This window comes from Tilletiaria anomala, assembly GCF_000711695.1.
Source record: "Tilletiaria anomala UBC 951 chromosome Unknown K437scaffold_194, whole genome shotgun sequence".
In the NCBI taxonomy this organism is placed as follows: Eukaryota; Fungi; Basidiomycota; class Exobasidiomycetes; order Georgefischeriales; family Tilletiariaceae; genus Tilletiaria; species Tilletiaria anomala.
Window position 1 is genome coordinate 276 of NW_013546828.1, and position 13,780 is coordinate 14,055.

Here is a 13,780-nt window from a genome sequence, read left to right on the forward strand (position 1 = left end):
CGGATGAGCATCGGACGACTTGCAGTGCGGTAGGAACCGTAGCGGGGTCATAGACGAGCTCGAATCCGTCTTGCTCCTCACAGGACTCTGGTAGAGTGAAGTCGAAGAGTCGAGGATAACGGCGCATGAAACGATCCAGAGCTCCGGCTTTGCTGCGGTGGAAGGCGAGACGTCTGAGGGAGGGAAATGTTTGGGAAAGCGTAAGAGACTGAAATGAGCCGTGTGGCATGTCGTATGAATTCGGCGCGGACTCCGGTGTCTCGAGGTCAATCTCTTCTAATTGCGGATGCCGATCCAGGAAGTCTTCAAGTAGCTTGTGCAGATCGCCCCAGACTCGGCGGGCGTCCTCAGGCGAAAGAAATTGGCCGTGCATTTTCTGCGTGTAAATAGACGTCTTCAACTTGATGCGACGACGCGGTGGCCAATGTGCCTTGAGAGCAATCTGGTAGTGTCTGCTCTAGCGCTCGTCAACAGACAAGTGAAGTGCGAGTTCTTCGATCCGAGGAGAAAGGGCGTTCGTGAGGGATTTCCAAATGTGATCTCAAATGCAGCGACCATCACAATCAGAGGTATTGTAATGTTCGATGCCGAACGCCCTCAAGGAGGGGAACTTGCCCTCATCTTGCTCCTTGCAGATCTTCTCGACAACCTTAGCAAGTGCGGCCACCGCCGTGCTGATCGATCGTAGAGGCACGGTATCTTCCTGAAGTCGCCGTCAACGTCGGCTAGCTGGTACGACTCCGATAGCACGCGAATGGCTGTGATGCGTTGGGCGATCTCCGGAAACACGAGCCGTGTGTTGTGGATCGCGAAGCTGCTGAGCACTCCGAAGGACAAGTCGATCAAGGGTAGCGTTGAACCACTCGATATGCAGATGTCGTAGAATAATTTGTACGCGTCCCGCTCCCATCTCCGGTCGAATTGCTCGCCGCTGTGAGCTGCTGAAAATCGAACTGAGGGCCTCCAGAGCGCGGGAACCTGATGGCTGTGGGGTTCGCATTGGTATCGACGATGGAGATCATTGTCCCACATACGTAGATTTTGGACGTGACGTAGGAGTTCCCTGGCGCGGTGAACACTCTTACGGCCCACTACCGAAATTGGTGTCAAGATCGCGCAGTGGAAATGGAAGCGCGGCCGCACGCCAGCTCTTAGAAACTGTCGAAGCACTGAGCAGATCGATCCTGTCGTGCGAAAGTGAGCAAGTATCATCTGTAGAATATCCGGAACCTGGAATGCGCGAGAGAAGACCGTCGCCTTGCGTTCCGCTGCTTGGAGGTCGAAGCCCACGGCGTCCGTGTTGTCAGTTGTAGGCAGTAGAGCTTGCCATTGACTCAGTTCCCAACAGCTATAATCTATGTCCACTTCCCAGACGGAAGGAAAAGCCTCACCGCTGTCAGCCTTGCCGTGCAGCACTCGATTGCTGGTGGTCATGTGGTCACGGCTGTGGATGGCGGATGGTGGATTGTGTTGGCGTGTGTGTGGCCTTAGAGGGGGTGATTGTGAAAGATAGGATGATGAGCGAGGTAAAAGGAAACACGGCCGTGGGTGTGCGCGCTTGGGTACTGACAAGGCTTCAGCTGGCAAGGGAGGCGTGATTCGATGTAGAAGAGAAGAGGAGGTAGTACAAGAGTGTCGAGGAGAGAGGGGAAAAGGGTCTGTTGCTACGCAGACGTGCGTCACGGAACAAAGGAAAAGGAAAAGCAGAGAAAAAAAAAGGAACGCAAGAGTGTCGGCACGGGCGCGACCAGCGTTGACATTCTTGCGCATCCACTCAGGCCCCAGGTGCCTGCTCCCAGCCCTCGGAAACGAGGAACAACTGGAGGCGAACCGGCGGACGGTAGCGGCCAGCATCGGAATGGCCGCCTACTTGAACTAACGGGGAATGATGAAGAGCTTGAATACCATACAATTGGAGGGAGATGGGAGCAGGAAGAGAGCCGCAGAAGCCGTAAGACGCTCCGACATGTCAAGTGTAGTTAGAGCCCCAACGCGAGAGCGTGATTGTGAAAGATGAAGTTGTTCGCCGGAAGGGGGCCGAGGGCATTTGGGGTGGTCCTGACTGTTCCCGGGGGAGCGCAATCGAAAAAATGCTCATGTCGGGCATTCAGGGACGTTGAAGGGCGGTTCTGGCACACCCGCTGTAGCTGCATTGCCTTGAAGGTACTGGCGCGTTTCACTACCCTTCTTGATTGCGATACTGCTGGCGAGGATCACTTGCGGACTCCTCTGGGTTAATGTAGAAGTGGAACTTGCCAATCTCCTCGTATTCGGGGAAGTCCTGACCAGCTCTCCTGTTGAAGTCGTTCAGCTGCCTCCGCGTGATCGTCCCGACATGGGCGTGGGCAAAGACGCGCACTGGACCGCCCCTGCCACTATCGTTGGCCCCGGGCATGTTGTCGGCTGGGTGTCCGGTAAACGTTGGATTGTTCAGCGCCGCATTGTTGTTGTTCAGCCGCAGCCGGGCCTCTGGGTCTGTCATATGAACAGCAAAGACGAGGATGTTGTTGTTCATGTTGGCTTCATTGTCCGGAAGGTCAGGGTCCTGAGTCACGCGAAGTCAGTCGGAGTCAGTTATGTACGAGCGACGTCAGGATCTCCCGTCCCGCGATCGCCGACACGGTCGGGGCACCATTCCCTGGGACAGGACTCACCAGATCAAAGGTGAGATAGATACCGTTCGATGGACCCCTGTCCAGAGCGTCGTTGTACCGGTTGGAAAATTGGCCTAAATTCCGGTAACCTTGCGATAAGCGCGAATAGGCCTGAACACACATGCTATCCTCGCCAAGGTTACCCGTGCGCATGCTCGAGGTAAAATCTCCGGCGTTGCTTGACCCTTGCGCTCGCGCAGACTGCATGGCCGACCGCACCGCCACAAAGTTGACGCCTGCAATTTGAAGTCCAAGGATGAAGGCGGCCTCGAGGGATGTCGGGCCGACTGCTCCTCTCTGGAAGTAGCCCACATTGGATGCCTGTGGCAACACGATACCTACGTGAGGTGGGCGCGCCCCGCCAGCTGTGGCTCCTCGCCAGTCCCATGTCTGGCTCTCGGTGATGCGTGCCGTATTATCCGCTATGATTGAGCGTAGGTCCGGAGGGATGACCCGGGCTTCGTCACTTGCTGGGTTGGCCGGAATTGAAGGAAGCACACCCTGATCGAGAACGAATCGACGCCAAGCATTCAATACCCGTTGCGTGACCTCGGCCCAGTTCCATCCTCCCGGATCCCTAATCGTGACTTCGGGCCGAGTGGATGTATCCACGTCCGTCGGGCGGTAGAAGGGCCATATATGGCCACCCACATTTGCGATGTCCCGGAAGATTTCGTCGCCGTTCAGGTTGGGCTGTGACCGGGAATACAGAAATGCTAAGAGCGCGGCCAGTGTCCTAATCTGAGGAAAGCCATCACATTCAAGGTGTATCAGGGTCCACACTGCGTCTTCGCGCCTCTGAAGCACAGATTGAGCGACTCACCTGATTGGGAAAAGCGAAGGTAGTCTTCCCGTCTTCCAAGCCTCTTAGTTGCGCTGGATTCAGACCGTCCTGAAGCTTGTGTTCGTCGAGGAGTTCTAGTTGCCGTTCGTCCTCGTTTGCCTCGCCGCGGCGCCGGAATGGGGGAGAGCCGTCAGAGAACCTTTTCCGTCCAAGAGAGGTGAGGGGTAAGCTGGTGCATGGATGCAGAGACCACCGGGTCGAAGCGGACGGGTGAGGGGGCAAACGTACCAATCATCACCAAATCTAGTGTTCTGGAAGTGAACATTTCCTGTGCATTGACGTGGGGAAGTGGTCTTTTTGACGAAGGACGTGGTACCTGAGCATTCACCAGCACAGAAAGAGATAGAGAAGCTGTCAGCGCAATGAGTGAATGGTTCAGATCGAAAACACTCACCAGTCAGCGTCACTGGTATGTCCTTTGAACCCTTCAACAGACACTGCGGACTCTGGTGGTCGGCAGTCAAAGGTGGAATCTCGAACACGAGGCAGTTTGCATCCTTGTTGCAAAGCTCTGCACACGCTGAGGGCGCGCTGATGTCCACAGTCGTGTAGGCGGTACCAGGATACGATACGTCCGGTTGCATGTCGTAATTGTTAATGAGCGAACACGGGCAGCCATCGGTGTTCACGTTGGCGCACAGGCTCTTACAGCCCCCGTACAAGAAACCGCATCCACGCGACCCGTACCGGAAATGATCCCAGCACGAGTGGTCATACACGCGTGTTCCCTGAGGATCGCACCGATGAGACTTCTCTGAGAGGATGGCTCCGCAGGAGCGCGACCAGAAGATGTACGTGGAGCAGGCTGGCGGGGGCTTTGAGCCGTCGGGGTCCCAGTATGTGACACTGGTGAACCGGAAACCGTAAAAGTACCGGACCTCCATCAGCCGAGCGCTAAGTGCAATCACCAGCGCGCCCAGGTCGATCTCAAGGATTGTTGTGAGCGCGGCTGCAAACAGCGCTGGTAGGAGTCCTTCGAGGTGCAAGGCGGTAAAAGAAGGTGAGCCACCTTGAAAACAGTGTAAGCAGGCCCGAACACTAACTTTTGTGATGGCCGACGTCGTGTCTGTGAGGCACGCCCCGTACGACGTGCAGCTTATGCTTGACGGACCAATGCGTTGTGCTGGAACGCAGATCGCTCTGTCCGAGTGCCGCCTTTTCGACCGAGCGAATGCACGAGCAAATGTCCTCGCAAGCATGATTCTCGATGCACTTTTGAACCAGGTTGTCGTGACCGTTGCGGCAGGCTGCTTCTGCCGCGGGGATGTATCCTGTTCGGCAGGAAGGAATCAGGACGGTGTGATCGAGAGTACGACCAGGAGGTAAGGTGCACAAGCCAAGGAGCACTGCCTAGTGCTGCTCACACCCACCTGAACATTGCAGCAAGTCCCGACTCTTGCACGATTCGGACTTGGTACGAAGCGTCGAACAGACCTCGGGAGCTCTGTGTTTGGGTAAGCGAAGGAGGTTGTCGAGTTCCTCACGGCTGATTCGATCGTCTCTGTCCCGATCGAGCGCTTCCAGCAACTCGACAGGCTCCGGCAAAGCGAACGCTTTTCGTGCCGTATACGCCGCTTGTGGAGAGTTCCAGTTCATAGATAGGATGCTCTCCAACTCGTCGAGCGTGACGAAACCGTCCGCATCCTGATCGAGCAGCTGGAACCAGGACAGTGGCATTCCGGAGAGCAGGCGTGAGTGATCCTCCTTGACGAGTGGCGGCTCATAATTTGAGACAAGGTTGCCGCCCAGCTTTGACTTCGAACCAGGCTGAGTGCGTTCGAGCTCTTCGATTTGATAAGTGTCGCGGCGGGAATTTTGCGCACTGCTGTTCGCGAAGGGCTGTTCTACGACGACAGTGGCTGGCGGGCCGAAGGGTGACGTGTCCTCGGATGGACTGCGATGATGTTTGGAGAATTCATGGGCAGATGTAAGGTTGGAAAACGACGGAATGGAGAGTCAGTTCAACAGTACTTGCGCATAAATGATGACTCTGGCTGCATTAAAACTTACTAAACCGTGTCGAGGCAGTTGAACAAACACCCCCCAGCCACATAGCACGAACTACTATTGCCCCTTGGCGCACACTGCACCTTGGAGTTGCAGCAGTATTGACCCGCACCATCATTCCCTTCCACCGAGTTCGAAGCTGAGCACTTGCCGCAGGGATTGCCCCCACTTTTGGAGTAGTCTCCGGCGGGGAAGAGATATTTGAAGCTTGATGTATTCGTGAGCGAAATTCCAGCGTATGGGTTGGGCGCCGGAGTTGATGAGCAGTTGGCGATGCAACCGTTCGAAGCTTGACAGTACCAGCTATTTGATGGAGCGCAGAATCCGGAGCTGACACCGGAACAACACGTCCCTATGGGGCATTGACTGCACCCACTGGGCTGCTCGGGCACCTTGCCCCAGTAGGATGTGTCGTTGATGTAGCCGGCGCCCCCGGACGGGCGAGTCGGTACGACCACACCAGGATCACCTTGGCAATTCGATTGACACTTGCGTCCGGATGCGAGAGGGGGAAAGACGGGAAGGATGTTAAATGCCAGATGTGGGGACGCAGGTCATTCACTGGGCCTCTCACTGTGTTGTTCCGGGTGCAGAAGTCAGACCAGAGTGGGGCGCAGACGCTGTACTGGGTGCAGCAAGAACTACTCTTGTCGCAGGCTGAGCACAGTGGCAGAGACCCTGGATTCGTACCGGACACAGTAGGTAGAGAAGCGTTGCCCTGCTTTTGACAGACGAGATCACCGATCGGTAGGGCATTGCACGCGACCGACACGTTGTTGAACGTGTTCAAGGACTGCCATTCGGGTAAGCTCATCGAGACATTGGTGGCGAGGTCGTAACACGAATCAGCTGACTTGATGTAGACTGGCTGGGGACATATCTGCACCGAAGGTCGGAATGCGCAGAGAGACTGGTCAACCTTTAAGGCGGAACAAGATATGTCTGGGTTGAGGCCCAGCAGTTGGGCAGTCGTCAAAGAGAGCTTGGCGGCAATCTTGTTGCAGGTGTCTCCGAGCACGACTGAGTACTGGCTTGTGCAGGTCTGATACCAGCTGGGAGCTGGCGGACGAGCTTTGACGCAGAGCACTTCGCCATCGTAAATGTTGGAGCAGTTCTTGTTGATATTGGGGTTGAGCGCGCGGAGGCTGGCAAAGGTGGTGTTGTACTTTGTCGCAATGTCGGTGCAGGTCTTGCCAGACTTCACAGTGGCGACCCTGCCGCAATTGTTCGATGAACCGTCGATGCAGACGCCAGAACCAGCTTGCAGCGAAGAGCAGAACGATGATGTGTTGCTATTCAGCTGCTTTAAGCTGTACAGCGAGACCTTGGAGCGCTGGCAGATCTTGTCACACGTATCACCTGGTTGCTAAGTATCATGGTATGGGCACGAAGAAGTGGCAGATGTCAACGGTTCTAGTTCCTTCTTGGGGACTCATGATCATTCCCGCTCGGAGCTCACCACGGTCGAGTAGTTGCTACAGGCGAGAGTGGCTGTCGAGGATGGGACAGCACTAGTAGAAGACGTTTTCGTCGTAGTCGATGTCGCTTTCGTTGCCTTCGAAGTTGTGGTCGCAGTCGCCGTAGTACCAGGTGTGGTTGGGGATACACATAGCACTTGTCCGACGTAGATGGCGTTGCAGTCCAGGCCAGGGTTGTCATTGCTAAGCTGGGTGGTCGAGATGCCTTTGGCGGTGGCGATGCTGTAGCAAGTGTCTTGCGATGCGACTGCGTATGTTGCTGTGCAGTCGTACTCCTTGGAATGGAGACAGAGCGACTGACCAATCTGCAAGCCTGCGCAGTTCAAGCCGCTGTTGAGCTGCTTGAGCTGTGCGACTGGGACATTCTTGCTTTGGCAGATAGCGTCGCAGGTGTCCCCAGACACGACCTTGTAGGTTGCTGTACAAGTGTACGCTGTGGCCAGGCTGCAGAAGAGGGAAAACCAGGCCACGATAAAGGGAGCCAGGCCCGCTTTGCCTGAGCGAGTGCCGTTGATGATGGCCCTCATGGGGTGTGTGATGCTCGATGAAGGTCGAATCCGTTGTCACTGAATGAGGAGGGGAAGGTGAAGCTAGACGAGGAGGAGAAAAAAGGGGAGGAGGGAGAAAGCAGGAGGGACAGAGTGATCGAGCAGGCTGCGGATTTGGGTGGACAGAGAAGGACGATGAAGAGACACGTGCTGCCGGTTCACAGTCTCAAAGTAGAAATATGTGGCAGCAGCGAGTCCGGTTGTCCTGCGAGAGTGGGGCCCGGAGGCCTTTGACGATGTTTGGGTCTGCGGCCAAAGCCGTGCTCGGCTGGAGCCCGGAGCTGCTCTGTCGCGCTGGCAATCAGCGTGCCGCTGCGCTCGTAAGGTGTGGGCCTCGGTAAGTAGTGCCCGCGTGGGTTTCTGCGCAGCCACAGAATCCCACTTACCAGTCGCGGAGGATCACTAAGTACTTTGCTAGCGAGATGGATTGACAAGGTGATCAGTGATGCGTGATGCTTCTTTTCCTTTGCCGGGTGTGAAGCTTTGGCGTCCCAACTCCAGAGCTTCAGTGCGTCTGGGTTCAAGCCTCAGGCTCCAGCGCCTGAGGCGTGGATGAGGACGAGCCGGCCGCCAGAGATATATATAACTCGTGGACGGCTTGCCACAGGCGCTCAGCTAAGTAAAAAAAATTGTGGACTTGGTCGCGGCGGGTGTGGATCGTCGGAGGATTTTCTCGCAGGAGATCTGCGCATTGCTGAGAGCAACGTATACAGGAACCCGTCTTCTAGCGCTTCCGAGGGCGCAATAAAGAACCCTACACCCAGCCACATTGCGGCGTCGAAAATATGAAGCGCCTCTGACCTCTCCTATGGAAACGATGTCAAATTTCAAACTACAAGTGTTTCATTCGGCGACGTTCGGTACTCTTGCTGACCATCAGCCGCACCTTCGTTGGACTGCGGCGAAGTTTCGGGCTTCTTCAAACCTCGGGGATGCTGTTTACGCGTCGCAATAGGGAACAATGTCGACACGACCCTGGGGAGCCGCCAGCCTCCACTTCCAGCTGGGCCGCAGCTTAGCGCCCTGGACGCCACACGCATTTATGGAGTAGATATTCGAGAAGAACTAGAAGTGAGTCAGAATGGAAGCAAAATTCATCCTTCCATCGTTCATCGTTTGTCATTCTGCTCACATTTCAAATCACAATCTGTTGCCTCGTCCAGAAGCTGGGTGAAAAATCCACATGGAATCCGAACGCTGAACACGGTCTACTTACCACTACTCCATGCATGTGTATGCCTTCTCGGATCTCAGTGCTCAGGGCTTAGGCGCTCAGGCAGGATGTAGTCTACATCTCGCCTTGAAATGCTTGATTGGCTAATAAACGAAAAGGCATGAAGTCCGAAGCGTCGATCTTTCTTTTTTTCCCTGGCTGGCACCCTTTTTTCTATCTGAGACTTGTGGCTTGGGATCTTGTGTGCTTCAGACTTGTTAATTCATCTCGCTTTAGGTGCACCGCTCATCACGCTCGTGCACCATATACGCCGTTTGGAATTTCGTTTTCCTGTTCCTCCTCTCTCCCCCAATCCGCTCTCCTACCCCTAGCTTCTCTTTCCACTTTACTTTATGATTGCCACTTCACGATCTCACCTATCTCTGTTGAGCACCTGCTCAAATCTGCCCGTAGTGACGACCCTGCGAAGACCAAGATGAGGCTTCGGTCCCTCGTCTCGGCTTTGGTGGCCTTGCCTACACTCGTTCTGGCTTGTGAGTTGGAGCTTCGCGCACAGTCGCTCAATCGCACACCGCATCTCAACGTATTTACGTCTCTCAAATCTCACATGACCGGGTATCTCGTAACTCTCACCCTTTCCCAGATGGCTGTGGATCGAGATACAACAATGCGCTTTGTCCATCGGGCCAGTGCTGCAGTCAATATGGATCTTGCGGTGAGTTTGTGTGTGAAGACCGGGGCAAAGGACCTGCGATCTAGGTGGGATTGATCAGAACGCTGGTTGACTGATAGTAACCCTTGTGCTTGCTCCTCTCAACCTGTTTTCCTCCTCCTCCTCCTCCTCTTCCAGGAACGACCGCAGAGTACTGTTTGACTTCGAAGAATTGCCAAAGTGGTTGCGTTAATGACGGTCCGCCGCCACCGCCTCAGGGACCGCCTGCGCCCGCCATTGACCTCAACAGCTTGTATCACCCCCCGCCTGGAGCGCTCAGCGACCGCGCACTGGTCGGCTACTGGTCTAGCTGGGCTCAGTACCGCGGTGCCGACCCGCACACACCAGCCTGCAAGCTCGCGGACATGCACCTGCCCGAAAACATCAACCCATTCATCTATACCCACATCAACTACGCCTTTGTGTTCATCTCCGACACGAACTTCAGCATCATCCCGCATGAAATCGATGACCAGGACCTGTCCTTGAGGATGAACAAGTTCTTGAAGGGCGCCAATCCCAGCATCAAAACCTCGTTCTCCATCGGAGGATGGACGTTTACCGACGGCGCAAGCAAGTTCACCGGTACGTTTCCCTCCAGTCGCGCCATTCGTATTATGGGTTGGAGCCCGCCAAGCCCTTTGCTCTTGACCGCGCTGATTCTGATTCTTTGACTGCCTCACAGGAGGGATCGATTACTCCAAGGTGTTCTCCAACATGGTTTCCACAGCGGCCAATCGTGCGGCATTCATCAAAAGCTGCATCGCATGGGCTCGCCAGCTCGGCTTCGATGGCATCGACCTCGACTGGGAGTACGTCGGAGACACGAGCCGGGGCGGCTCGACTGCTGACGGCGCAAACTTCTTGACGCTCATCCAGGAGATGCGCTCGGCCTTCTCGAACGAGGCGTCCGCGAGTGGCAAGGCGCCTCTGTTAATCACGATTGCAGCGCCGGCAGATCCAGACAAAGCCAACCTGTTTGACATCAAGGCGGTATCACAGTACATCGACTGGTAAGATCTGGCTCTCCCTTGTCGCAATCCATTCCCGAATCAGAGACAACAGGCTGATGTTGCGATTGGACCTTTTCGTTTTCCAGGTACAACCTCATGAGCTATGACTTTGTAAGTCCCTATTTTCTCAGAGCTGTAAAAAATGCATGTTCGGGAGGCGGTGCTCACATGCGCCGCCTGTATTGTTTCCTTAGTACGGAAACTGGGAGAATCAAGTCGAGTGAGTCTAAGGCAGAGATGCACCTGAGATGGATGGCTCATCGCTCATCACTGACTTGGATCTGATTATGCTTCGGTTATGCAAGTACTACTGCCCCGGTTCAGGACACGATCCAACCTACGTGGTCCTACACATCTGCGATCGATCTGTACCTCAATGCCGGTGTTGATCCCAAGAAGATCAATGCCGGCCTGCCAGCATACGGACGCGTCTGGACACTGAACGACGTCAACAAGAACACGCCTGGCTCACTTGGGACTGGCGGTGTTGCAGGCAGATGTTCAGGAGAAGTAAGTGCTTTTGTAGGAACCCTCTGCTAGTGCGCTTCTCCTCACTAAGCCCCGCGATATACTCTGCTTGTTTCCCTCCCCAGCCCGGATACATGGGATACTTCGAGATTATGGTGCGCTGCTTCCACTCAATTGCTTCAACGGTCGCAGCTGAAGTCTCTGTTTCCCTACCCTCCACACACTCTTGATTTCACCACAGGAGATCTTGAATGTCTTTGACTCACTTGGCCAGGCCCAATCGCACTATTTCTACAAGCCAGGCGACGGGGCATGGATGACATTCGAGTACGTGTGCAGAATCGCCTTGTGACTCTGAAGGTCTGCAGAGAGCTGATCACCTACCTTTCCTTGTTCGTGGAGCAGTGACCAATGGGTCGGGTTCGACAATGACGAGTCCATCCGAGACAAGGTCAGCATCATCAAGCAGAAAAATCTTCGCGGAGGCATGGTAAGTTTGAGCCTCTGGGTTTCTGTGGTGTACAATCGCAACTGCTTTTGACGCTGTCGTCCCGTATCCTGCTCTCTTGGCCCGAAGATCTGGGCTGTAGACCTGGACACGAAGGACTACCAGTTCACCCGGACTGTGATCGACAGCTTCAGCGGCTGTCCCATGGACGGACTCTGGCCAGCTACGCCAATCGGATCGACTGCTTCGCTTCCGTGCGACTCTGCGGGTGTTGTGCTCGGCCAGCAGCAGCGCGTGTGCGGGAATGGCGGCGTCTGGAATACGGTTGACATGACTCAGTGCCAGGACAGGTTCTCGATTGCTCTGTACGCAGGTCAATGCGTCAATTGAATGGACCAGTCTTTGTCTATCTTTTGCCAAGCATCGTGCCTCCGTGGAATCGTTCTTTTCATGTTTTCTCCAGTACACCGATGCATGCTGCAAGCGCTCAAAGCTTTCGCGGGTATCTGTTGTCTGCGCTATCGCTCTACCATGCTTCCGTGTCAGGTTGGACTTGCGGTAACAGCGTGATCTTTTCATACACGACAATACAATTTTGTCAAATGGGCAACGTTCGGTGAAAGACGTGAAGGCACAAACGACGTGCCAGGGCCCTTTGGACTGCGGAACGCTTGCGCCTGTGAGGACTAAAGTTATTTAAGGCCCATGGCGTCTAGCTTCGCGCAGGTTGCGCTCCGTCGGCGGAGGAACTCGGCAAAGTACTTGTCCTCCAATGGCCGACCAGGGAGCAGGTGACGGCAGAACGCAGTGTGCATCGGCCAGAGCGGCACGAGCTTGGGCGAAGGCAAGAAGTCGGCCCACTGGAAATGTGAGGGCGGCGAGGTGGATACGCCGAGCTCGTTGATGAGATAGTCGATCATGTCCGGATCCAGAGTTGCCACTGCAAGCGCTAGGATCGGGATCGATTGTTCGTGCACACAGTTGAAGGTGTCGAACCTGCCATCGGCAATAGCGTCCGCGCTTGCACCGCCGTCTTTCGCAGCTTGGACCTCGTACTCCTTTGCAGCGCGCTCTGCGACTGCCTGCGTTAAGACCCTCAGCGGTGGTTGGAGACGAGGGAAGTCTCCGCTGGGTGTGGGCAGCAGCCTTGCGTCGGCAATGTCCACACCGCGTTCCTTCAATCCGCGGAGGAGTAGCACTGTTTCTGCATGTGCCGAGCACAGCTCGGACTCGACCAAACGCGCGGCGAGCGAGCCTCCGTTTGCCATTTTCCTCTGAGATCGCTGGAAGGGAACATCCTGGGTCACGTCGACGTTGCTGGCATCGAGCAGCCGGAGGGCGACGCGGGCTGGGACGATGAAGTGACCCGTATTCCAGAGCTCCTCCAGCAGCCGGACCTCGACACCGCCGGCGAGCAGGGCATCCAGCGTCTGTTCCCACTCGGCAATGTTGCTGTACGCAAGGTCGTCGTTGGTGGGATGCAACGGCAAGGCGTTGCCGTCTGAGTTAGCGACAGCCTTGACGAGGCGCGAACCGCTGAAATCCCAGGAATAGTCGCCAGCGCGGGATGGGTTGTCGAACGGAGGCTCGGCGCTGCTGATGATCATCTTGCGGGGATGGCCAGTGCGGCGGCCGAAGGCGTGGAGGCTGGCCATGACGAAGCGTGAGCCAAGGGGTGGCTGTGGAGGGGCAAAAGCGATCTTTGGGTCTGCGGGGGGTGGGATTAGGTCTTCCTTCAGGGGCGCATCTCCAGACAAGCGTGGAAGGACGGCGCGGAGGAAGAGGTGATTCCATGCGAGCGAAGCCCAGTCGATGCTGTTGCCACGCCAGTCGCGAATTTCGCTGCGAGGGTTGGGTGGGGACATAAGCAGCGGGTCAGCGCCATGGTCGAGAAGGATTTGGGCACATGCTTGAAGGGCGCTAGGTGGGACTCGGCCAGTGCGAAGTGGCTCGGCGGAATGCCATGCAAGGTACATGAGGGGCGTCCATCCTTGACGGTCGGGGGTGTCGACATGGACGCCGGAAGCGAGGAGGAGATGGAGGATGTCTGGTTGGCAAGTAGCTGCGGCAATGTGGATGGCGGCCTCGCCGGTGTCCGGGTGGAATGCGTTGAGGTGGGCGGTTTTGGCGTCCGGGTTGTTCAACAAGGCGCGGACGGCGTGGATGTCGGCAAGTTCGACGGCAGTGGATAAGGGTAAGGAGGAGTTGCGGGTGGAGAGCCATGTAAGCTTGCCTAGGGTGGCGTAGGGATCTTGGAAGAGCTCGGGTGGATAGCTGGGCTCGTCAAAGAGGTCGCCGGTGCCGTCTTCGCTGCGGAAGTTCCAGGGGTCGTAGGGGTCGCGGACGTTGCGGATGCCGTCGAAGCCGCTGTAGCTGTGGGCATGGGGCTGGATGATTTGCTGTGGGGGCAGGGAGAGAAAAGGATGATGAGGTG

The 13,780-nt window shown here is 55.9% G+C and overlaps 5 protein-coding genes across 5 annotated transcripts; 1 reads left to right on the top strand and 4 right to left on the bottom strand.

Annotated features, from left to right (window-relative positions):
- Positions 1 to 485: 485 nt before the first annotated feature.
- Positions 486 to 2,094, bottom strand: K437DRAFT_67774 (uncharacterized protein). The gene has a single exon (XM_013384417.1). The coding sequence runs from the start codon at positions 1,852 to 1,854 to the stop codon at positions 598 to 600; it is 1,257 nt and encodes a 418-aa protein (XP_013239871.1). The 5' UTR covers positions 1,855 to 2,094; the 3' UTR covers positions 486 to 597.
- K437DRAFT_67747 (uncharacterized protein) lies at positions 2,017 to 5,258 on the bottom strand. Its single transcript, XM_013384418.1, has 7 exons — positions 4,869 to 5,258; positions 4,542 to 4,769; positions 3,893 to 4,471; positions 3,727 to 3,814; positions 3,478 to 3,637; positions 2,655 to 3,395; positions 2,017 to 2,545 (listed from the first exon to the last, which is right to left on the bottom strand). The coding sequence occupies exons 1-7, from the start codon at positions 5,173 to 5,175 to the stop codon at positions 2,180 to 2,182; spliced, it is 2,469 nt and encodes an 822-aa protein (XP_013239872.1). The 5' UTR covers positions 5,176 to 5,258; the 3' UTR covers positions 2,017 to 2,179.
- A 634-nt stretch (positions 5,259 to 5,892) lies between these two features.
- On the bottom strand, positions 5,893 to 7,510 carry K437DRAFT_252680 (carbohydrate-binding module family 50 protein; the record flags this gene model as incomplete). The annotated part of the gene is made up of 3 exons (XM_013384419.1): positions 5,893 to 5,993; positions 6,080 to 6,871; positions 6,965 to 7,510. Coding segments are annotated over 3 exons (1,437 nt in total), but the record flags the coding sequence as incomplete, so codon positions are not given.
- A 2,272-nt stretch (positions 7,511 to 9,782) lies between these two features.
- K437DRAFT_230073 (glycoside hydrolase family 18 protein) lies at positions 9,783 to 11,439 on the top strand (the record flags this gene model as incomplete). The annotated part of the gene is made up of 8 exons (XM_013384420.1): positions 9,783 to 10,002; positions 10,103 to 10,430; positions 10,517 to 10,541; positions 10,625 to 10,650; positions 10,736 to 10,940; positions 11,024 to 11,053; positions 11,140 to 11,225; positions 11,304 to 11,439. The coding sequence occupies 8 exons, from the start codon at positions 9,783 to 9,785 to the stop codon at positions 11,437 to 11,439; spliced, it is 1,056 nt and encodes a 351-aa protein (XP_013239874.1).
- A 448-nt stretch (positions 11,440 to 11,887) lies between these two features.
- On the bottom strand, positions 11,888 to 13,780 carry K437DRAFT_67782 (uncharacterized protein; the record flags this gene model as incomplete). The annotated part of the gene is made up of 1 exon (XM_013384421.1): positions 11,888 to 13,780. A coding segment is annotated over one exon (1,742 nt), but the record flags the coding sequence as incomplete, so codon positions are not given.